This window comes from Oryzias latipes, chromosome 6 (genome assembly GCF_002234675.1).
Source record: "Oryzias latipes chromosome 6, ASM223467v1".
NCBI lineage: Eukaryota > Metazoa > Chordata > Actinopteri > Beloniformes > Adrianichthyidae > Oryzias > Oryzias latipes.
The window spans coordinates 8736243-8761257 of NC_019864.2; the positions used below are offsets into that span (position 1 = coordinate 8736243).

Sequence of the window (25015 nt, forward strand, 5' to 3'; positions counted from 1 at the left end):
GCATGCAGTTGATCGATTTCCACCAAGACCTGACATCATCTTGCAACTAAAACTAATTTCTTCCCCTTTGGTTTATTAATGTTCACTCAATTAATTATTCCTACTTAATCCTGTGAAGGGTTGTGGGGGTTACTGGAGCCTATCAAAGGCAGGTTTACAATTCTTCACATGACCACACACTCAGTCCTGAGGGACATTTAGAGCCCAAAAAAATGACCCTCAATTCTGGACATTGGGAGAAAGCCAGAGCGCCCAGAGAAAACGCGCTCATGCACGAGGAAAACATGCAAACTCCACACAGAGTGGCCCAAGTTGGTGTACAATATGTGTACAATATACAATATAAACATTCATATTTGCAAAAGTTGGGATGTTGTTTGTTTTCTTGGGGGAGATGCAGACGCCGCCGAGGCCGACGTCATGAAATGGGCGGCACCCACAAGAAGTGAAAGGCGATGTCTCAGAAAACGAGTCGTCTTACTTCTGGATTGGAAAATAACTCATAAAAATGTTGTTCTTTTGTGTCCCAAAGGTAATTATTATCACGTCCATGGATGTTGTTTACTACAAAAGGCTTAAGAGTAGCATGGTATAGACCCTTTAAATGTATTTTCAACAGGGATGCTTAACTCCAGGCCCCAAGAGTCAAAGTCCAGCTTCTTTTTTAAGCAGTTTTGCCCCTGCAGGTTCTTTTTAGTGAAACATACCTGATCCAGGTGATAAGCAGATTAAGTATAACCAGGAAAACAAATGGGATATGGTGAATGAAGACTAGGTTTGGACAGCTTTAACCATCGTCCTCTCACTCAAAGAAAGGTTTCTGTATGGTTTGAAGCCAAATGTAACAATTTTCTTTTTTTCCTTTCTCTTAGTTTTGCGTCTTACAGTCGCATAGTAGTGTGGGAAGGCAACTGCAAATAGAATTTCATCTACAAATGATCATTTTTTGACACAAACGCATCTGTTTACATGTGTGTGTAAATGCCCACAGACACATTCAATGATTCCTAATCATCCAGTTGTCGTCTGTCCTGTGCATTGCCCCGGCGTTGTACACTCACCGACTCATATTTCTCTATTTCATTGTTTGTTTGCTTCTCTAGGTGGATGACTTAGTCTGTTAGCTTACTTCAGGGGAAGCCTCTGCTTACGGCAGAGCTCTGTCTAAACTCCTGGAGAACAGAGAACAAACAATATTTTTGCTGATGTAACATGAGTTTGTGTGAATCATCTTCTATTCCACATTTTGGACTGGACTATTTGTCTTGGGTCAGAAATAAGGAGAAAAATGAAACAAGTTTATTTTATTTTCCCTCAGTAGGCTCCTTGTGAATATGCTGAGTACACCAAAACCCTAAGGTGGAACGATAGAACTAATAAGAAAAAAGACTGTTTAGTGTTATCCGACTGCAGCTCTTATTTGCTTGAACAGTGCATCTGATCAAATCAGAGATGAAAGCCGATTCTTAGATGACTTAATCTTGTGTGTACAGCGAGAACACCTCAGAGAAGTGATGAAATAAACCGAGAAATGTCTGAAACTGTGTCCGACTACAAAAACATGAGTTAGGCTTTATAAAAATAAAAAAAGGGGGGGGAGAAACCATGTAATCCATGTTATGGGCCTCGTCAGTCAGTGTGAAACCCGTCAAACCTCAGTGTGGGAGCACCGACTTTAAACAACTCGTGGAAAGTCTTCCTGCTGAGGCCACAGACAGCCATGATGAAGCAAAACTGCACTTTTGAAAGCTGCCTGCCAACTGTTGCATTATTCATTGTTCCGATATTTTTAGAGAGCACGACGTCCCCTGCAGCCATAAAGTTATGCAAGATCATCATGAATATTTTAGTGTTTTTATTGCAAAAAAAAAAAAAAAAACGAAACGCTTCAGCGGATTCTCTGGATTGGCAGAGCAGATGCGACACGCTGGCTGAGCATGTATTGTCCATGTGTTATGCCATGTAAATCAATTATTGAACATAATGGGATCGGTTGGGGACAGGGCTAGAAGTAAAGGGGTTGAAAATGTTGTGCGAGAAGCTGACCCAAGAAAAAGACGACATCATTAGCAGCGTTTTATCACAGGCTTCTGCAGTGCAGCTTGTGTTAAACCAGTGTTTGTAATTATAAGCCTGTCCCTCTGTATTTTCTCTCCTCTTGAAAACCACAGGGGGTATGAGACACCAGTGTGAATTTGCACTGAACGTGGCTTGCAAGCCTCCTCACAGCAGGAGGCTTTGTGTGTCTGGATTTCCGCACAAAGTGTCAATCTGCACGTTTCAGTTCACGTAGTTGTTGTCTGCGTCAGATCCAAGCCAGCCTTTGTCTAACAGCATTTTACTGGCCCTTTCTCCAGCTTTGTGCTCTTCTAAACACCCCTTCAATGTCCGATTCCTGCACGCACGCTTACTTACCCGCTACAGCTTTTCAATCGGGAAGAAGGAAGTGGTAGAGTCAAGAATATCTGTGACTCCATCAAAAACGTCAGAGTGCTCGCCTTATCTTCACAGACAATTTCTGCACTGCATAACAAACACACATGCCTGCAATCATGACACGGATGATTTTCTCTCCCGTGGACAAGTTGGAGTTGATAAAATTCAAATCTGAGCTGCAAACACAGACTGGTATTGGCACCGATGAGATCTGTGATGAGAGGTTTCAGAACTGAAGGGTGTTTATGAAACTGGTAGCACTGTGGGATAGAATGGTTCATTGTTGCTTGTGGACTCAAATGTGTAATTCTTTTCTACTAACCAAGTAGAAAAAGTTTAAACGTTCTCCATCTAGAGATTGTGCTAGTTTCTTCACAAATATGAAAATGTCTTTCGTTTTTAACCTTTGGTACCAAGGCTTCTGTCATAGATGAGCCATCAATGTTTTAAACCTCAATGCTGACCTAAACACAGCTAAGGCATCATTTCTTCCTAAAATGGTAATCAAAAGTCCTAGTCCGACCACCACATAAGGCTTACTATAACAAAACAAAATCCCCTTTGAACAAAACCAAAGCACACACTAATGCAGACTGAGGTTACACATAGCCTTTAACTCACTATGAATGAGAGGGGCACTCTAAAGCCTTGTATGGGTACTTGGGGTTGTCTGGTTTCATGGAGGGCAGTAGAGAGGAGGGGCTTAAGGGGAGTACAGGTGTGCCTTGAGACGTGTACAGTCACTTTAGGGGATGTCATGAAAATGGAATGTACCATTGTTGCGTAAGTGTATTGTAATACGTGAGGATAATGTAAGCTACACACGGGTGATGCTGTCGTCCGGTGCCCTTACGCCACTCTTTGGTCGTTAGTAAGATGCGCACACTGCCTCATTACTGATGGCACACCTTTTGCACCTGTATTTACCCATGAGGGCAGTTGTGACTAAGGGAGAACCGGATCCTTTTGCAAAGTCCTCTTTTTGAGTAAGCCAACAACATTTAAGTAACATTTCAGTAAAGTCTATGAACAAAAGAACAAGACAGACTGAAAAAAATTGAAAATATAGATTTGAAAGGAAAAACAAAACAGCAGAAAACGGCCATAATCTACCTCAAGCACTAGCTTACAATGAGTCGAGCCAGTTTAAAAGATTAAATGTCTAATGTGTGCAGCGTTATCAGTGGATAACATTGAATGTGCTTCTAAAGGATTTATTTCCGATTTTGTGACCAAACATTTGATCTGCTCTGTTTAGTCAATTCAGCTCATTTCTAGCTAAAAGCAGGGAAGTAGCAGCCTGAGTGCAGCAGGCGAACTAGGGTTCATTTGGTCAGACAGCTCTCTTAAACCCTCCCCAACACTACTGTGGGTGGATGGGACAGCTGCCCAGCACACTTTCTCAAACCTTCTTATCCAAGTAGGAAGAGATCATTTCTGAGAAGAGACAGAAACAGTTGCCAGGTCCTTTTTTTCTTTACAATTTTGATAGTATAAAAACAGGCAGGTTATGGATTCTATTGGTGGCCTTGACTCTCTCCCACGGCCTTCAGTCATTCAGAGGCAGACCTTCACTTTCTACAGTTTATGTGTCTGTGCCCTGCTTTATCTGAAAAAGGACCGATTTGATTGTTTTGGCTCAATACAGAGGAGAAGAATGGAAATGAGAAAAACAAACTTCAGCCTCTCCTTGTAGAGTAGTTTTTATAAAGATTAAAGTGACATATAGCCAGCTCCAAACATTTCACCTGAGCCTAACCAGAATTATCTTCCCAAAACAATTCTAAAAATAATAATGTTTCTAAAGAAGAAGACTTCTGAGGTTCGGTAATTCAAAGAGCAAAAGAAAAAAAGCTGGCAAAGCTATGCATCTTGAAAAAGATGAAGAAGTGGTGTGAGCTGATGTGAGACTGTAGTGTGCTCATTAGACCTCTCCACTAAAAGCTGTAAAAACAAAAAATACTGTATTATTTTTTTTTGGATAGTTTGGCCAGGGCTGCCACTTGTACCCGAGTGCAACTTGTATGAAATTTAAAAAAATAAATAAAAACGGCTCATGCATTTGATATTTTCCCACTTAGAACCACTAGCGGGCGCTGTAGGTGTGTGCATCACTATTTGAAACTGACAGCAAAGCAGAAGAAGCAGCGCTGGCTTTGGCTGAGTTGTTCAAAAGTTACAAAGGATAAAGAATTCAATGGCCATAGTCTGAAAATAATGTAAGTACAACTTTACTTTAGACACAGGCTTTATGATTCCTGTCAAAACTGACAAGTGTTTTTCCTTCAAAATTGTTAAAGTCAAACATCTGTTAATCCTTCAAAGCTGGCAACAGCACTCTACAACATACCGACATGTCAAAGCTGAAGGAAGACATCAAACTGCTGAGAAAAAGGCCTTTAGGAGTGGAGCTTATGGTCAGCAGAGGAAATGTCAGAGATGTGTTACCACCACAGGGCAGTTCTAACAAGCTTACGGGGTATTTAAGTTCTTCCCATCAAAGAGCACTTTACCCAATTAGCTCAAATCAACTGCCACCATTTCTGCGCGAAAAGGAAAGCTCTTAGCTGCAACACACAGTAAAGGGTTAGCTGAGGACATCGTAAGCATTACCACGTCTCATCTGGAACAGCCTGAACCATCTGCTGGGCTGCTGTTTTTGGACTTCAGCTCTGAGTTTAACACAGTCTTCCAACTAGAATGAAGACCAAGCTGTTGAAGCAGGACTCAAGCGCAGCGAGGTTAAGAGATTTCAACCCCCACGCCAAAGCGTCATTCATCCAAACACCGGGTAGCCACCAGATTCAGACTGCATCCTAAGTCATATTTTCACTTCCTCCACATATAACAGACATCAGAGATTCAGATCTTGAGGTGCTTTTGGAGAAACCAGATATTAAACAACTCCTCCACAAAGAAGGTTCCAGTGACTAAAGAGAAACGGAGGAGGTGAGGCAGAGTAATGTCACAGCAGGTAAGCCTCATTCAGGTAATCAAAGCGGTCGTCTCGTCTGGGAACCGTCTCTTCCATTAGCAGCGATGCTCTGCTGTGCTAAAGACAAACATGCAGCCTGATTGGCAGAGAAATCACAGACTTCCAGCAGTGAGATGACAAATGCTTTGATGACAAGGAAAGAAAACACGATTCATTCTCAGAGGAAAACCACCAAATTCAGATTCTGCACGTCAATTTGAGTAAAATTCTAATGTTCTGAAGTCATGTGTAATGTTGGCGGTGAATTAATATAGCAGCTTTTTTTTTAACTTGTCCTGTCCAACAGCTGGGCAAACAGATGAGAGCTGAAGGCCTCTTGTGTTGGATATATTTTACTTTAACAACAGGGGTTATTAATCTTCTGACAAACCAGAGGTATGTCTGAACAAACCCCTTTTGTAATTGAGGCCAAACTTTATTTATTTTAGTCATATTTGAAAATCTTTTGTGGTGGACCGGACGGAAAAGGAAAGGAGGGAAGAAGAGAGAGAGATGTTAGAGAGGGGGGGATAGGAGGGTGATTATAGAAAGGGGGGGGAAACCATGAAGCAGCATAAAGCAACAAGTTGCTGGATGGTTATAATCATTACAGTGAGGTTCAGATGTAATACAAGTCTATAAGGGCGGGGCCCTTACACTGGGGGGGCCACAAGCTCCCTGCTATATTCGGATATATCCACTTGCAGACAAATAGATCCATGAACGTCTTTGTTTTCCTTCTCTGAGCTGACTTCTGGATCAAAACTGTACGCCTGCATAGCTCCAATATTACTGAGTATTTTTGTTGCACCGCTAATGTTAGGTTGGAGGTGTGACGGGCTGTAAGCTCGGAGAGCATGTCAACAGAGAGCTCTCAGCATCAGGGAGGGGAAAGGGGGACTGGACTGAGCGAGTGTGACATCACCCATAGAAAATGACTTCCTTCCAGTTCCAACAAAATTAAGTTAATTCAGTTTCCATTTTTCCAGGACACGCCATTGCCATATGTGAACAACACGGTAAGTAAGCAGTGATTAGTGAGATCTGGTCTGAGTCTACATTTCTATGGCAACCACTCCCTCCAATCAGGAGTGAGTATGTTAGAAGGCCACACCCCTTCTACTGAACGCGGGCTCCGAGAACCTGTCAATTAACTGCTGTGATTATTCAATTCAAAAATATAATGTAAAAAAAAAAGGAAATTGTTCATAAAAAGATATCAGAGTATGAATGGTTATTCTGACAAATAGAATGACTGAATAATAGCTGTTTATTTCACTATAGTAGTCTACGGGCCCTAAGAATCATTAAATTATTTGTCAAATAGTTGCTGCACCATAAAACTATATATTTTTTCTTCAGTTTAAGTATCTATTCAAAAATTTATACTGTAAAGAAAATGATGAAATTTGCCTAAAATGAAGATTTTAGGCAGCATGCTGCTAGGTTCCAGCTAACTTGTTGATTATGCTTCCATTTTCTTTTAAACTGTTGATTCGTTTTCAAATTTAAAAGCAATAAAAGTACATCATAGCCCATTTGATTTATACAAATAATCTAGATTTAAAGAAGAATATGTTGTCTTGTAGGAGCCTTCTGCAGTTTATTAGAGTCTGGAACAGAAATAACATTGTTTATACAGTTAAATCAGTTTAGCAAGTCTAGCTTCTTCAAGATAGATTCTATTTAGTGCAATGGTTTAATGTTTTGCTACATCTACACGGTCAGCTGTTTTGGGGGAGTTTATCTTTATTTTTATACTTGTATTTTTACCTCCTCTCTAAATAATGCAGGCTTTCACAGCCTGCAGGCAGTAAGATGAGGCTCCATTGAGGACGCCAGAAGGACCTTTGTGTCAACAGAGTCCAGCAGGACTGAGTTCATCAGAGCAGCAGCCAGGATTATATTTCTGATCACAACGTCTGAGCCTCTTTTTTGCTGTTTTGAAACCGGGAACCCAGGCATGTGTCTGCAGGAAAAAGAGACGGAAACAAACAGACTGAACACGAATTTGGTTTCTGGCCTCTAAAGTGTATGTTCCAGTGGAGGTGGTACATTCCTAAGACTAAACCACATGACTTGAAAAAAGGGGGTGTGGGAGAGTGGGAGCATCCATTGCTGGAACAAAAAAACTTGAAGCTGAGCTGCCCTCTGAGCAGTCCATGTACAACATTCTTCTTCAAACACAAGACCACGCAAACCCAGATGGAGTTTCTGCAGATTCATAGAAGGCTTTGGGGAGGAAGAGGGAAATAACTGCATGATCCAACTCCAGCGCTCGCCAGTGGAGCTAAATTAGGTCAACCAAAGAACCCAAGGAGGCTATTTCACAGACTGAAAGTCCAGAGGGCATTATGGACTGAGCTAAACAACACTATTGTTGTTTGACTACACAGGAAACAGGAAGTTGCAGAGGAAGGGACCTCCATCAAGAAAGACTTAGACTGAAGAGGAGGGGGCTAGGGGAATGCCACAACAAACTCCCGGGGCAGACTCCAAAGTATGTACACACAAACACACAACTTCCACCACAGCTGACACTCTCCAATACAAAACTGCATGGGAGGCCCAGTGGTGATCTACATGAGTCCCATTCCTCTACAACACACAAGTCCGAAGACATTAAGTATGGTATCCCACAGTGACGAACCTCCTCTGACATCGCTGCAGTCAGGAGATCTGTCCGAACGAGCAGAGATGGAGATACAGTTGTCGTGACCTGGTACGGAGCACAAATGAAAGTGTCTGACAAAAAGTCACCTCTGCCAGTTTGTAGGGCACGATGAGTCTCTCTCCGACAGTCACCGTCTTCCTGGTTGTCAGGGCTTCGAGCAGCATTTCCTCTTTTACCTGTGAAGAAAAAAAAAAAAGAAAAAGATCTTGAACAGGTTGTGAAGGAGCCAAAATGCCAAAAGCTTCCAGGTCATAATCTAGAAAGTGAGCATTTTACTCATGATTGTTGGTAGCTCACCCTTTGAACAAATTTACATTGCATTAAATACAACCACTTTGGACAAGCGAAGTCTTGCTGACAACATATGAGCATTCATTTGAATGTAAACTGAATCCAAATATAGTAAAAACTTGCTGAGTCTGTCTGAACCTATGAGATAAACTGTAAAACTGATTTATTTAAAAGGTAAAATTAGAATTTACACCAAAAGGTATGCCTTAGTCGTATGCTACAAGTTTTTGGGTTTTCCAGACCGTGGAGGGTCGTAGACATGAGTGGCTGTATCCTAAAGGTAGCACAGGTGTGTCTTGCAGTTCCCTCAATGCTCATGTGGCCACCTTAAGGGAAATAATGAAAATGGAACACATCGTTGTTGTGCATGTGGTATTCGTAAGAATAATGTAGGTTACACACACTTATGATGTAGGAGTGCTGCTGTCATACAGTTCCCTAACACCGCACTCTAGTCATTAGAGGGATGCTTGCACTGGCTCCTTACTGGCCGTGCAAATGCTGCATGTATTTGGTTGTACATGTATGTCCACACAAACTACGCTCTGATCAAGCTGCAAGCAACACAATTCACAATTCAACACAATTCATCAACTGACTGAACCCAAATCACTTAACAAATTTTGGTTTGGTGGTTAATTATATGTGAATATGGAAAAATCCATGACCACTCGGCCTATGCACCATGGCTGCCTGTGTTTTAGTTCTAGGTCAATAGAAATACGAGGTGGGATGTTGGAGCTCTAATCCAGTCAGACTAACAGCTGATTTGATTTTGACTGTTCACACCCACAGAGGAAATTGTAATCCTATTAGTTCATATTTTCCAATTACCCTGCATGTTTTTCATTAAGGTGCTCTATAATCAGTGTGTCAGGAATTTTCCTCACATCAAAAACGTTCATCTGTCTGACAGCTTCTGCTTTACCTCGTCTCAGAGTTGAAATTATAAATTATACTGGGAGCCTGATGGCGTTACCTTTTGTTGTCACAACTTGGTGCCTAAATTTAAAACATTGCAGGAGAAATCTCTCTAAAATTAGTTTGAATGCCTCATCTTAAACAGCTTTGATACAATGAGAGTTGAATCAGCAGATGAACAAATACAGACGTTTCTCCTTATCCGACGTATCTGTTGACGCTTTTATCAGCAGACTGCACTGGGATGATGGGATATAGAAAAGACCGGAAACCACGATGGAGGATTTGACCTAAAACAGTGTTGGAGATTATAACCGCTTCATTTATCAAACATTCAGCAGGCACATTTCTATGTGGCCTGTGGCAAACTTCACCCCAATGACGGGGGCCACACTGGGAGAAGCAGATGTCACACACCTCCTCTATCTGCAGGGATTACAGGAGTGGGTTGAGCAGCTGCTAAGTAACACACTGTTGTTTAGAACACATCTTTGAGTGACTGCCTATCGTCTTTATAGGAAAACCAGGCTGCTAATGTTAAGGGTAATACCATTACGAGTTTATTTATGCCTTTGTAAAGGCTTGACACAAATGGGAGGAGGGGTAAGGCTAACGGCGTGTATGAGTTGGTGTGTGTTTGGGTGGGGCTTAATCAGACTTCATTTCACACCGCTTGGTAATCCCTCATGGAGGAGCAAAGCCTATTTTGCTGCATGGTGATTGGTTTTTAGCCTGAACATTTCCATGTTTTGGTTGCTTAGTAACAGGCTTGCCATCCTGCTATGATCCAACAGCATAATACACAAACGTGGTAAAGTAGTCAGTGATGCTTTTCAAAGTCAACCCCCACTTTCTCAGAACATTCGTTCAGATTTCAGTTTTATAGATTCCAGGATTTATAGAATAGAAAACGGTCAACTATTCAAATCTTTAGTAGAATTTCGCACAAGAACTGCTTCAAGTAGACTTGTTTCCAGTTCGAATAGAAATCTGGATTCAGCCCCAAACCTCCAGAGGATCACATCTGTCAACCATCCATCAGCTCCACAAAGCACCACTTCCTCATCCAGTTACACCTCCACAGGAAACAGGAAGTCCTAGTCAGTTTCATTTCCATTCACACTCGTGGACTACGGTCTTTACATTCCTGTGTTGCAGAAAAGTTGGTGCACTTAAGGCTTTTTTTATTCTTCTACTTTCAGCAAAACATGACACAAACTGAATGACTGCTGAACAGTTTCCATCAGAAATCCTAAACCAAACACAAACTTCAGCAGTGAAACTTACTGAGAGGCTTTATTGGCTCCTGTCAGATGTAAACATTTGTGTGGATCAAGGAACTTTGTGACCAAAAGAATAAATCATGGTTCGGCCCGGATAACAACTTTGTCTTTTCAACTTAGTTTAAAACCTAGAATGACAAAACCAATGATTTTTGCAGAGAAAGTCTGATTTAAGACAGAGATCTGCATGAACCCAACATTTGCCTGCATGGGGGTCATGTTTTAGACTAATCCTTCATTGAATATTGTTGGTTATCTATGATTAAAAACTATTACTACCTTTTTGTTTCAATCACATTGTGGTTAGGTAGGACTTCTTCTGCGTATCTAGATTGTGTCCTGTCCCAGGGCAGTTGCCTCTGTGCCAGCAAACAGACAGACATCCAAATAAACTTCAAGTTCGAGCCCCGACCCTCAAGCATGCGGCCCTACTCATGTCACCGCCACTCCACGTCTCCCTGGGGAGTGGGAGAGAACCGACTGGATGTCAGAGGAGAACCCTGCAGGCTCTCCAGTCATAACAATCCCCGGTCGCTGTTGACAGGAGTGGCCGGCACGCCGTGGACGTTGTTTTGCCGCGTCGCGATGACTGCCACAGTTTGCAGAAGGGACTGAGAGGTGACATATTTTCTCAAGAACAGAGGTAAATGAGAGCAGTGGAGCAGAGTTTGAGCTGTCCTCGCGTCTATGTGTGCGTGTGTGGTCTCCCCTTTTTTGTAAAGAACCTGAATGCAGCAGAAATGAACCTGTAAACACTGCGTGACCCATGACATCGAATGTTTTTTCCATGTCTGTTTGCAGCCTGTGGACAGATAAAAAGTCAGGAACGACACAACAATGATTAGGAAGAATCCTCCACAGTTACCATGACAAAACATCCTTTAGTTATGATTTGGACAAAAAAGAAAGAGTATTTAAAGATGTACAGAAGTAAACAACAAGGCTTTATTTGAACTTTAAAGTAGAAATAATACCAGGGTCCAGTTGAATACTTGATTCTGATTGGCTGCAGGGTGTCCATTAAAAAGTGATTATGTTGTTTCCCTTTCGGCTTTTCCCATCAGGGGTCGCCACAGCAAACGAGTCGCATGGTAAACTTGGCAATGTTTTACGCCGAATGCCCTTCCTGACGCAACCCTCTCAAAGCAACCGGGCTTGGGACCGACACAGAAGTAGAGAAGGGAACAGGGAGCAGCCCGGATTCGAACCCTGGTTTCACGGACGGAAGGCGCCGCAAACCAGCACGAGCTAAACCGGCTCCCTATGCACACTAAAAAAAGAGGTTCTGGCCACATAGCCTCAATGTTCTATATTTTTGCGGAGAGCTGAATGCCAGTCGGTGACTGGAGCAACACAAACTTGGAACATAGGTGGACAATTAATCTACAGTTTATCACAACAACAAGAGAGTTAAAAAAGATCTCTGTCCTTCAAATGTCCCCATGACGGACATGACAGTGTCTCTATTAGATGTTACCATCAACGGCAATTTTACCTTGAATTTGAAATAGTTTGTTGTCTGTCTTTCATTCTTACTTACCTTTTTGCTTGATAAAGAGTAAATCAATATTGTTATTATTAAATAATGAGAGAAATAGTTTGCTGATACACATTTATTGATCAAGATGATAGATATTTCTAACAATGACATTGATCTAGGAAACTACTTGTGGACTTTGATTCTTTGAAACAAATAGATTAATTTTCCCTCTGAAATCATGCTTTGTATCAATTAACATGACATATATACCACTTTCTTCCCCTGCAGCAGAGTGAGGTCGGTGCTGGCTCTGGAGCCGTTACCATGACAACACGTTGGATCGCGAATCAAATAGTCTGCGTTTTGTGAAAAGGGATTGAAACCTAAAAAATAACAGGGTTTAGGTACTAATAACTGATTTAATAGTCATTTCTTTTGTAAGTGACTGTGAAATAAGCGGGATAATGGCCTTCAAGGTGTGTATTATTAGAAATGCATGGACTTTCCAAAAGCAACCTCTGCATCATCCATTAATTTAGGATAATGAGCACCTCGTTGGGCATTATCCCTTACTAAAAGATGAACATCTGTGTTTGATGTGCGCTCTGTGAATCACTGATGGATTCAATTAAAGACCACCAAAAAAATGATTCATCAAAGAATTTAAGAATGTAAAGTAGTTTGATGTGTTTTAAGTCTTTGTGCAATTTCTAGATGACTCTTTCCTGTTGGAATAAAGGAGCAATAACAAAGTTAAACTTGGAAGTCCAGAACGTAGGAATGAAGCACAGAGAGGAGCTTACCTCGAGCAGCTCTGACACGATGGGCAGGACCTCTGGGTTACAGATGTCGACGGAGTCGTCCCGGTAAGCCTTCTTCTTGTAACGGATGTTTCCCAAGTGGAGGATGGCTGACAGCAGGGAAAAAATCCTGACAAAGAAAACAAAGAAACAAATTCCTTTCAGGTTTAGCAGCATCTTTCAGAGTTATCCATTTCAAGTTCCACTCCAAACATCTTATAATCAATTATTAAAGCGTTCCAGGTGGTCTTTTAAGTATAATTTTGTCGTATTGGGGACAAATGGAAAAAAAAGATGTCATTTTTCTGCAGTAGGTTATTACAAATTTGCCTCCAAATTGTGGGCAGGCCCCTTTCTCCTCCCTGTTGCTGAGAGCTCAGAGAAGGGAACTTGTGATCCCGCCAAGCGTATTTGCTACATCACACCTAAAAGCTTTTCCAGATGGCATTTTTTTTGTCTGCTCCCAATTCAAAACTTGAATAAAGAAATACCCATTAAGGCTATTTCAGGCTTAATTTTAGTTTGACTCTCTTCCATCATCAGAAAAATGCCACACGAACATGGTAAAAACTCCAAAAATGCCATTTTCATCGGAGTTGGCCTTTAAAAGCAGAGTTGAGACTAGCTAGAACATCACAGGAGATCTACATTCTGTAATTCTGTAAAAACTTTGGAGCCGAGCACTTCAACTAATGTATTCTTACTGTTTGCGTGTGGCAGGCAGGAAGCCGACCATCTCCATGGCCAGCTGCAGCCGCTCAAAGTCATGTTTGAGGTCCTCTCCTTCCACTGTGAAGCTGTCCTGCTGGCGTTGACATGGAAACGGAGAAACACAAGACAGAGAAATCAGGATTTTAAAATAAAGATGAAGGACACCAGAGAGCAGAAGCTACATGATGCAAGTGTTTGATGGAATATTGAACCCCCCACACGCCATGCTGTAGTGGAGAAATAACACAATTCCCAATTTAACGACAGAGGAGCTGGAATATTTCACTAGACAAGGAAACTGCTCTAAATTGGAGGAAAACAGGCAAACAATTAAATTGATGTGTACAATTGGCCGCATGGCTGTCTTTAAGCCATTTATTCCCCTACATTTGAGGTTTTGGATAAACCTTTATTGTTACTTTAACATAGAAAAACGTAAACTTGTATTTCCTATATTTTTGGATCTATCTTAAATTTCCTTCATGTATGCAGAAGAAAACTATTTCACTTGTGTTCCCAGCAAATTTACTACAACGGTATAGGTAAAAATAACAAAATAAAAGCTTACACTTTAGACTTTAGAGCCTTTTCAGAGCAGCTGCCGGTTGATGTAACCAGCATATGTCAATACATAACTCTGCTTATGTTTAATACATAAGCAGAGTTATGTTATCAGCAGAAAAAGGATATATATGGATCATTTTTTAGTCATCCAATTCAGATAAACTAATAGGCGACGACTAAATCAAACATAACCGGGAGGAAAAAGCATATAATTGCAGGGTTTAGTAGAGAAGGTCACCAACGCTGCACCAAAGAAACACGGATAAGAACATTCCTGAGGAATCCACAGACTCCGTATCAAAGTCTGAGGCGAATAGGTGCCGTCAGAGCTCTGACAGTGAATGAGTGAGCAAACGGTGCTGAGGACAGCAGTGTGGAAGCGTGCTTCTGCAGTCAATGCGTTTGTGTGTGCGGCTCCCCGGGCCCTCCAGTCGGTCAGCATGTCTGCGCTTGGGCAGCGAGCCGCTCTCAGGCTGTAATTAGTACATACCACAGCGAGCGACCAGTGAAAGAAGACACAAGAACCTATAATCCACACTCTGCCTGCGCCTCTACTACAACACTCCTCTGCCTCTCCATTGTTTTCCTTTGGCTTTGAAGGCGTCCCTGCCAGCTTCAAAGCCAAACCTCCGCCAATTGCAGCAGAAGTTTTGAGGCTTCTTGACCGACCAGAGACCCAAGAAAGGCACTTTTTAAACAATTGACTTGTATGTTGGACATTAGTGCCACACAACACAAAGCAATACCTTGAACAAAGAGATAGATTTTGGGCAGATGCAAGAGAATACTTGATTTGAAAGCCAAAATCTTAGTTGCAAGAACTTAAAAGGAAAGAAAGTACAGGAGATTAGTCAGCAAACTGAAGAAATGACTCATGCCATGCAACGCGTGTTTAAGCGAGGATTCCCCATGAAAAGTCTATGTAAACGTCTGTAAATGTGCGTTTCAGGCTTCAGCGTTCAGAACTCTAATGTTCACACGTCGCTACGCAAGTTTTTTAAGACCATTTTCGGGCTTTATGCAAACACACGGCCACTGAACGCGTTTTCAAAGATAAACCAGGTTGAACTTGAACTCAAACGTCCCTTTAATTCATGGAAGGGGCAAATGTTTTAAAATCAAAGAGAAATTAATATTTGCGGCTTGTGCCCGGACAGAAATTTGTGACACCACTTCTTTCATTTATCGGAATAGAGCTGTGAAAGAAAAAGCCTGGAGCAAGATTCCAACATTTTACACCAACTGTGAGTCCATGCGCTCAAATCGGGTAGCGACAGTCTGGTGTCAACACTCTTTGCTAGAAGCGCGTTCAGCATCTGTGCCTGGTGTGTACGTAGCTTAAGATGGAACCATAGGGAGTCGTTTCGGGATCTGCAATCATGACTGGGGGGGTGATGTGGACAGTTCCCACTTTGGCTTCCATTTCCATTTCTAATTTGAGTTTTTATGTTTCATTAGGTGTGGAGGTTGGGAGAATTTAGGGCAATTTCTTTTTTTAAATTGTTTTAAGCCTGTAAAGCACTTTGCGTTACTGTTGTATGAAAAGTTCTTTAAAAATAAAGTTTGATTTCATCTTTTCATATTTACATAAAAAAACTATTTTCCCCCTTAAGTTGGAACCAGGGGCTTCAATTCTTCTGGTACACGACTTCCATAAAGCAAATCAGGAGCCCTGCCGACTGTGCACATGGAGGTTCCCAACAAGGATCCTTTTGAGATTTGCGTGTTTGAATCCTTCCACTCTTAGCTTTTGCTCACCGTGCCTTTGCCCTTTTTTTATTTTGTCAAGGCAGTTTTGTTCCAAGTGCAGCATGTCAAAACTATCACGAGACATTCCACTTAGCCAGACACCCAAACACGCTGAAAATGAACAAACCCAAACACACAGTAAGGCGCTCAAACACAAACATTTGGCCTCCAAATTTGGTTATTTTCTATTCTTAGCTCCTTAAATGCTGCATCTGGAAACTTTGAACATCTTCAAAGCACTGGACGTCTCCATTTACTGTTGCACAGTGACCGGCGGGTCAGGTCAGAGGTCAAAGAGGCCCCGAGGGCTGGTCAGGCTGCTCTCACACCAGCCGAACCCTGTCTGTGTTTGAGGGAGGACAATGACTTCATCCCTTTGGGAGGGTGGAGACGCAGACGGATGAGGTCACCCTGTGACCTCTGAGGGAGACGGCAAACCCACTGGAAGAGGGCATGTAAGGGAAGACTATGAAGAAACAGAAAGAGGAGCCAGAGGGGAAAAACACACACAGACATGAACAGCAGACGACAAAAAGCTTTTTGAGGTTAGAGGAAATTTTTTTCATTTGTGGGAGTCTAGAGAAAGAGAGTAAACTCCACAGAGAGAAGTACATTTAAGAAATTTAGATCATTTCTTTTTAAATGAGGAAAAATGAGTAGTAAACATATTATGAGATGAATCCTATTATGCAGCAAAACGGTTTCAGATTGGAATTGAAAAGGGATTGAAACTCCACACCTCAAGGGCCACCATACTGCTTTTTTTACCATTACCCCCTTGATTGCTGGGTGCGTCCAGCCAATCAGAGACTGTAAAGGTAGAGGTAAAGTAAAATATTTTATTAAGGAGGGTGATATAGTGGCTTATAAGGTCTGAAGTAGGAAAACATACCAAAACCATGAAGAACGACTATTCCATGTTCCTGAACTTCCTTATTATTACATGGTTATGATTGAATTTGACATGTATACAAATATTTCTTTTATAATAGATGTTCTTTTAATCTATGCTAACATATATGCTGCATAATTTCAGTAAAACCCCTCACCAAAAAAAGGAAGTGGAGATTATTATTCCTTTTTTAATTTTTTTTATTCATGTAGTCAAGATTGGAAATGTCTTTTACACGCTAAAAGCAAACAAGCTGGGGTGATTCTGGGATTTGTTTGCACAGTTGAAACTCCACTTAATTAAAAAAATATTTTTAATGTGCAGGAGTTTAAGTAGAAGTTACTCATCGAGTCGTTGGATCTTTTTCGAAACAAATTCGGATTTTAACCATAGAGAATTGTGAATCGTTCCCCCTTCCTTAACATTGAAACCAGTGTGCCATTTTATTACACTCTTTAAATTTGGGAGCCATCCAACATCTACTTCTGTCAGTTTTTTGGGTGGTCAGCAATCATTTTATTCTAGTATTTCTAGTTAAATGGCGTTGCAAAAATCTTAATTCTATTCTATCTACGATCTCTTATTTGAAGTCTGTGACCCCGATCATGTTGTTTTCCAATTACAGAAGTTTATCGAGGAAGCAGGTGATTGTGAACACAGGTGAACCAGTCCTTCCTGTGGTAAATACCTTGTTATGAAAATAACATGAAAAGATTAAAGAAATAATTTAACATCCTTAAGGTTTTAGAAAAACCAATTATCTGGTCATGAAGGATTGTTTCTAATGAAACTAGCAGTGTTTTCCAATCTGTGTCACGTCCGTGAGCAGCTGACATGAAGGTTAAAAACCACTGATGCCTGTAACACAAATCCTCAAATCTATTTGGGTCTTTTAAATTGTCCGTAAAGAACCCCCCCCTCTCTTATATTCAGCTAAGGCAACCCAACTTTTTTCTGTCCTTGATAGAAAGCAAAAGAGAAAAAGGCCAAAGTCAGAATGAAGTTGTATTTGTTCGATCTAATTCTGCTGTCTACTGTGTTTGCTCAAGGGCAAATCTCCCTTCAGGAGAAACTAATCCCTTAAACAGGCAGAAGAAATCCTACTGAGCAAACACATCTCCGCTCAGGTGTGAGCTGAGGGCTGCAGCAGGCTCACTGGACCACACATCTGCTCTGGTAGAAAAGTCATGAACAGAAAACAAGAAACAAATGTTGATAGTAGTCCAAATATTATTTAATCTTAAATTCATGGTTTTGCTGCAACAAGCACCAGTGATGGCATCGTGTTGCTGCCTGCAAGCCTTAGTTCCATGCAATTGTTACATGGGTTGACCCAAACGGGGGCTGCAGGTTGTCCAGCCCTGTGGAGCATCTTCCAGATGAACATCTTAAGAGGAACGCAGGTGTGTCTTGCAGTTTTCTTGAGGCTCAAGTGCCGTCATGAAAAAAGGACGTAGCATTGTTGTTTGTGTGGTCAGTGTATCGTAAAGTATTTGGTATGCTACGATCACACCAGGCATGTGATGCACGTTCATGAATGCGCCACCTGTTCTTGAACACGCTTTTAGCATACAGTGTTTACACTGGACAGTCGCTACCCGATACAAGCGCATCTTCCAACACTTAGAAGAGGCTTGGTCAGAAATGTCCAAGTGGTGCAAATCTTGCTCCAGCTCTATTCTGATATTTAACTTTCAACGGCCATGCGTTTTGTATGTAAAGCCTGAAAACTGACTGAAATGTCATTAGTAAGGTGCGCTCACTGGCTCCTTACCTACATCGCAATAATGCTGCATGCACAGGATGAGATCCATAAGCACCCGTAGGATCTCGACACAAACTACGTTGTATTGTTCACTGCCCTAAATTCTAACAGTCAGGCAAAGAGCGGGCACTCATCACAGTTATGTTATTTATTTGTTGCATAAGGGTTTCGCTACGTCTTCTCGCTACAAACTGGCGCTCAAAGCATGCTAGTAGAAAAAAAGTGTCTGTATGTTTTCCCCCTACAGGCTCACGGAGAGGTCTACGATCTTTGGATTTGATGGGGGCCATTTTTAACCTGCAGACAGCCCGTATCCACCCCTTAGGGCAGTCGTGACTACAACTTTGGTCTTGTTCAAGGATCAATACTCTTGTAGAGCATCACCAACTTTCTTAGCAAATGAAGACTTCTGTTAATTGAAACTATGAAAATTTCAGTGTTTTAGTGCAAAAGGATCAGGTGAAGTCCTCAAGGTGATAAACAGTAAAAACTGGAGCCCGTCCCTTTAAAGATGGCAGTTTCCAGGTTTGGCGTCACCACCCAGCACACAAAAAAAACAAAAGCTTTGTCTGAGGGATTCCTTATTGCCTTGACTCTGTTAGTCCAGAGAGTCTTATCTTTGTCTTTGAAAATAACGTTGCATAAAATATCATATAACAGGGTTTTTTAAATACGCAAAACAATTTACTAACTGAATTTGTGTTTCAGTTTTCAAACGTTCTCCCAATACTTGATATACTCCACACTAGAGTTTGCTTAGAATGATCTTTTTCTGACAGTGGAAACACATTAAGGCATCCCTTCACAGACACAGAAGCAGTTTCTTCACAGAGCATGAGTGGCCTCCATCTTTGCCCTATTGGACCCTATTGGAAGCAAGTAGGCGTGAACAACAAGACTGGGACCAAACAAAAACTCAGCGAAGCACGACACACCCATGAGCACAGACGCACAGAGAGGAATGGTCGTCCATACTGACCGGCTCGCCATCATAGTAACTGTCCCAGTGGAGTTTGTGTAATTTCTTTGTCATCTGTAGACGAGGCAATGTGGGTGGGGGGGAAAAATTGGAATTACTCACAAGTCTTAGAAAGTTTGGTTAAAAACAGAAGCAATGGACAAAAAACATCCCACGGCGACAGATATGCACATTCCCCAAACATTCTTGATGAAATCAGGACTACAATCTGACATTTGGGTAGCACTGTGTGTGTGTTTTTTTGTGTTGCTTTTGGGAGGAAAAAAAGGTAAAAATTCTTTCACTTTAGTAAAACTAGATAAAAGTTTTTCACCTCCTGACATCCATCAAACCTGAGTCTTATTAAATCGGCCATTCTTTGAATGTGAAGAGCCTCTTTCCCTTCAGCTATTATCTAAAGTAAAGTTCTTTTTACTTTGAAGGATTTTGAGCGATTCGTGCTCTTATTGCTTCACATTGGCACTGGTGCAACACTTAGTCCACTGGAACCTGCCAGTCGACACTCCGAGGCCAACAGTCGGGCCAAACCTCAGCTGCTACTCTAAAAACACTCTGATAGGGACCATCATGCATCATTTAGCTTATTTTATTAAGCTGTCACTTTCTGTTATCCCCTGGATAGATCCAGAGGAAAAGACACCACCTCTTCAAGAAATATTGTATTGTCTGCACTAGAAGGCACACTTCAACATTTAAGCTTCACTTAGGGGGAAAAGAATTTCTAATCGCTTCTCTTTCAAGGATCATTAAGACACCCCCCTTATCACGTCAAACATTGGGGTAAAACAAGGTCTAGAGCTGGAAGTTTGTCTTAAAAAAAAAAGAGGAGAGATTTTTGGAACAAATCGAAAAAGAGTCAGAGGCAGCCGTCTTATAAAAGCGTGTGTTTTATTTACATTTCTATTATTCTTAGAAATCCTGTGTGTTAAACTGACAACAGTATTTCTGTTGTCTAGTTGATTTTCTATTTTGTATATACGGTATTGCCATCATCGCCTTTCAAAAGGCTATTTTTAAATATTTATATTTTACACTTTGAATTTATTCTGCTTTAATTCATCATTTCAGTGACCAACTTAAGTAAAATGTGTTTATTGGAAGTAAAAATACACAGCAACAAGGAAAATATTGTCAAAATATTCTAAAGCAGAGCAAATGTTTACAGTTTTACTCCTGTGGTAACTTACTGGTAAATATAGCTGGTTTTAGAGAATTTTCTATTTCTGAAAAATATATGAACTAAACTGAAGTCTGGCATTAGCAATCACAAGGAACATGGTGGAAAAGCCCTTACATTACATTTTAAAAGAAGTGGAGGGTTTTTCTGCTTAACTTGAGAAAATCACCCCACAGCTGCCTAAGATTTGACTTTTGAACTTTGCTGCACTGTAAACAGACCCCTTTGTGTGTTGAGGTGTCCAGTAATTAAACCCCCGCTTGCTGTTACCAAGGTAACCAAGGATGCAACGGTGTGTTAAAAAATGAGGTCGTCTTCTCAATTCACCAAAACATCCATCATCAGGGGGTAGATTTCTTTTTTAATGTTCCAGTTTTGTCCTACTTGCTGAAATACTTTTAAAAGCAGGGTTTTTAACTTTGACAAACGCAACTTCTGGTCCTCTCAGCGTGACACACAATCAGCGCCAGACTGACTCCACAGTTTTGCGGTTGTCATGGAAACTGGAGGTTGGTAACAGGGAGCAGGATGTGGGCCGTTATAGTCAGAGTGAAGGGAAAAGTGGGGTAGAGAAAGCAGTGTTTTCATTGGAAGAAGAAGGAGATTCTTTGTTGCTGCTGCAGCCTGATGCTGCACTATAAGCCGAGCAGTGGGAATATGATTCTTTACGCATCATTTGCCAGCACAAAACAGATGTTCCTTTACAAAAAATGCACACAAAATGCGGGCTCCTGGCACATGCACAAGCATGTACACACACCCAGTCAGTCAGTCACACATGAGACAAACACACAGATGCCCAGCTTTGGGCTGATGCAATCAACACTTCAGAGCACTCAGGCATGCTCCACTTAAACCAAACCAGAAACAAAAAGCCAACAGGGACAGCGTTGGAGGAGGCAGGACAGGAAAAAGCTCTATGGTAGAAATGATGGAGGACTTCATGCAGACCTGGTTGAGGTAGTGATATTCCTCAGGTTTGAGCAGGTGGAAAGCCTTCCTCTCCTCATCACTGGCTCCAGCCAACAAATAGTAAAACACATGGTAGTTCCTGCAAACACACACACAAGTTGCAATTTGTTGAATATTTTTGCAATATTTATTTAAGCACACAAACTAAACAGCCTTCAGATGAGTCACATCGTTGACTTCTATCCAGTAGAGCAGTGTTGTTGTGAGTGTGGGTGCAAAAAGACCACTTCATGTGAAGTGGTGGAAAGTTTAATGTCTGACCTTATCAAAGAATTTGGACTTTAACTGGTGGAAGAAAAAAGATAAAGCTTCATTTTCTTCCTGTCTTGCATTCCAGAAAGGATATCTGTGAGGGCATGAATGCATTTTGGTCACTTATGAATAAAAGATTTATGTGAGCACAAGTGCGACTCCGGCTGCGATGCTGTGTGATCAGATGATGAGGACCAGCAAAAAAAAAAAAACAAAGTTGACATTTTATAGACAAATCTGCAACAAGAAGTTCTTATCATTGAACAATTTAAATCTTTTCAGTTTTGTGCTATGGCACAAACTTTAATCAGGTTTCGTTTCCAGTTGAAGTAGGGTTTGATCATTCTGAAGACTGAATATTTGATGATCAGCAGCTACAAAGATCAAATGTTCAAAACCACTTGCCACAGCCACTGAACTAGCTAATCCCAAAAATGTTAAAAAATGTCATCAAACATTTAATATTTTCATGCATCTCATTTCTACTCCAGAACTAAAGGCTCATTCTTGACTTTAGTGTCATCTAGCATCATAATGAGTGCACTGTGGAGCCTACAGCCTATTAAGCCTGCCCCTGTGAAAGCCTTAAGAGCAGCAGAGCAAACAGGAACGCTTTTCACACTCTGATGTACCTACAAGCCAAGACTTGGAGAGACACGCTCACATGGAACAGCATCAACGTTTGAGCGCAACGGAAATGGAAAATAAATATCTGGTCTATGGCGTCATGAGCTATAGTCAATTTAACCTGGTAAACTTGACCATTCCTGTTTAGACTCCAGCAGCATCTGACCTGCATCATTCCACTCGTTAGTTAGTTTAATGTAGAACTACTCGTCATGTTAGACAAACTATCATATTTTTGGTTACATTTTGCGGTCTTCCTTGGCCCTCCTCAATAGGTGTGAGTAGCCCTGGAGGTCCAGATTATGGTTTCGAGGTCAATGAGAGGCCGTCATCAGACTGAAAAGCAAACCTCTGATCTTTAATGGTTAGGGGGCCAAATAACCCCTGAAGGTTTTGATCATTTTTGTCTCCTCCCAGAAAGCAGAATAGAAATCGGGGACTTTTGTTTTGAAATTCCCGCGTGAAGCAGCCAGGGCAAAGTCGCAGGATCCAAATGAATAAACTGATTTGAAGGAAGCACATGTCTATCCTGAAAACCTCCAAGCTGTGATCATGGATCTATTTTTAGGTGATGGAAATTATGAATTATATTTTTTGTTAATTTTAAAATGAAAAAATTGGATCTAACATCATTTTGAAGACTATTATTTTTCCTTTTTTGTAGTGAGGCATGTTTGATAAGATTCTTAAAGAAATGTAAGTAAAATACTATAAATGTTTCTTTCTGCTTCATTCCATGATTGAAGATAGAAGGAATTATGATCATTACGTTGATTACCTGGTACAGGTTTGTTTTTGATATTGATTTCATGAAGTGATTGTGGGGAAATGAAAGTCTTTTAAAACCAAAATTCCTAAAAATAGAGTGCAGTAAAATGGAATCAGGATCATGAAACTAGCAGAAATAAGATTGCGTGGCATCCACATTTCCTTTTTTTAGATTAGTAATTGATAAGCATACAATAAAAAAATACATGAAAACCAAACATGATCTTCCTGCTGCAGAAAGATGCTTTTAGTACAACTAAAACAAGAAAAGATTGTGAATACTGAGTTCCTACAAAGAAAAAATCAGCTATTATTGTAAACTAAAGGCTGATACCAGATTTTAAATTCCTTTTAGAACCAGAAAGACATTTAATTCAAAAGAGCATGAGGAGATGCAGAAAACTACAGCTGCTCAGTGAGGATGTTGAAAGCTCATAGCAAAAACATTTAAAGCATGTTCAAAGGGCTGGGATAATTACTGAAGGTGCTGACATAATTGCTGTAGTCAGAAATAGCTTAAGGTAAAAAGTGGAACAGCCCGGATGAAATACAAGGTTTGGTCAGAACGGACATGTGACATAAAAATCTCTGCCAAAACAAATGTGCAAATCAGTGACAGCTGTGGGGACTGATGAGATATGCAGAAAGGTGAACAACATTGGTAGAGTTAGGCTCTCACTGTCAGGCTTTTCATAGCTAACGTTAGCAACAACATTATTTAACTTCCTGCCAGATGAGACTACAGGCTTTTAAGTTTATATGACAAAACTATGACATGATAAGTGTTAGCAAATCATTTAATAATTTGTTCTATTAAGATTTGCACCACAGACAATAAATGATAAATAGATCAAATCTATAATACGTCTACGTAGTTAGGCTGAAAGTAAAAGGTTGACAGGCTAAAGGCTAACAAATTGCAAGCTAACCTAAGCTAAAAAACTAACCAAGATAAAGCTAAAAAATTGATAGCTAAATTCAAAGCTTTTGTTAAAAATGTAGGATTTACTAATTTGTCCTAAGTTGGAATCACATGTATATTTATAGAGGAAAATACACAAATGAGATGCATGTTTTTAGGCGTGCCCCGCGACTTACCTTTCATTATGTTCCTGATACACCAGGCGAGATTTCTCCAGCAGGTACTTCTCCACATAGGCTCTGCAAAGAAAGCCTCAGGTTAAAACTCAAGTACACTGGAAAAAAACGTCATATGTTAAAAAGATCAGGAATCATTTAGTTCAGTAAAAAAAAAAAAAAAAAAGGGAAATTGCAAATGCGTATTTGATTCTGCCCTAATAAAACGGGCTGTTGAAAACAAATGACTCCAAAAGAGGAAGTATAACCTGAATTTTCCTAACAATCTGTCATAAACACTTATGAGCGTACTTTCTTAGCTGGACCAAATTAAGTGGACCGACTGAATTTTTCCGGTCTGAATACACCTTTAAATTCTGTCTGCGGTCACTAGAAGAAAAAGTGTGTACGGACAAAGAAGACAGTCAGGTGTGCTTGGGGGATGCGTGTCTTCTTCAACATGAGTGTCGGTCTGAGCGTCTCACCCTCGGACAGTGCCGCTCTCCTGATAGTTGACCTGGATGAACTTGCCAAAGCGGCTGGAGTTGTTGTTGTGAGCCGTCTTTGCGTTCCCGAAAGCCTACAGGGATGAAGAGAAGATCATCATTAGTGGCACCGTTTAA

The 25015-nt window shown here is 40.9% G+C and overlaps 1 protein-coding gene across 3 annotated transcripts in view; it reads right to left on the reverse strand.

Moving 5' to 3' along the window:
* LOC101159581 (unconventional myosin-IXa) overlaps nt 1-25015 on the reverse strand; it is a 134760-nt gene that overhangs the window by 40714 nt on the left and 69031 nt on the right. For 2 of the 3 annotated variants that reach the window (XM_023955616.1, XM_023955614.1), the window contains exons 3-9: nt 24878-24972; nt 24414-24476; nt 21648-21747; nt 19520-19573; nt 13564-13661; nt 12863-12989; nt 8171-8260 (exon numbers count right to left, since the gene is read on the reverse strand). In XM_023955616.1, the coding sequence (XP_023811384.1) occupies nt 8171-8260; nt 12863-12989; nt 13564-13661; nt 19520-19573; nt 21648-21747; nt 24414-24476; nt 24878-24972 (627 nt within the window). The remainder of the gene's footprint in view (nt 1-8170; nt 8261-12862; nt 12990-13563; nt 13662-19519; nt 19574-21647; nt 21748-24413; nt 24477-24877; nt 24973-25015) is intronic. The other variant, XM_023955615.1, reaches the window with a different exon arrangement.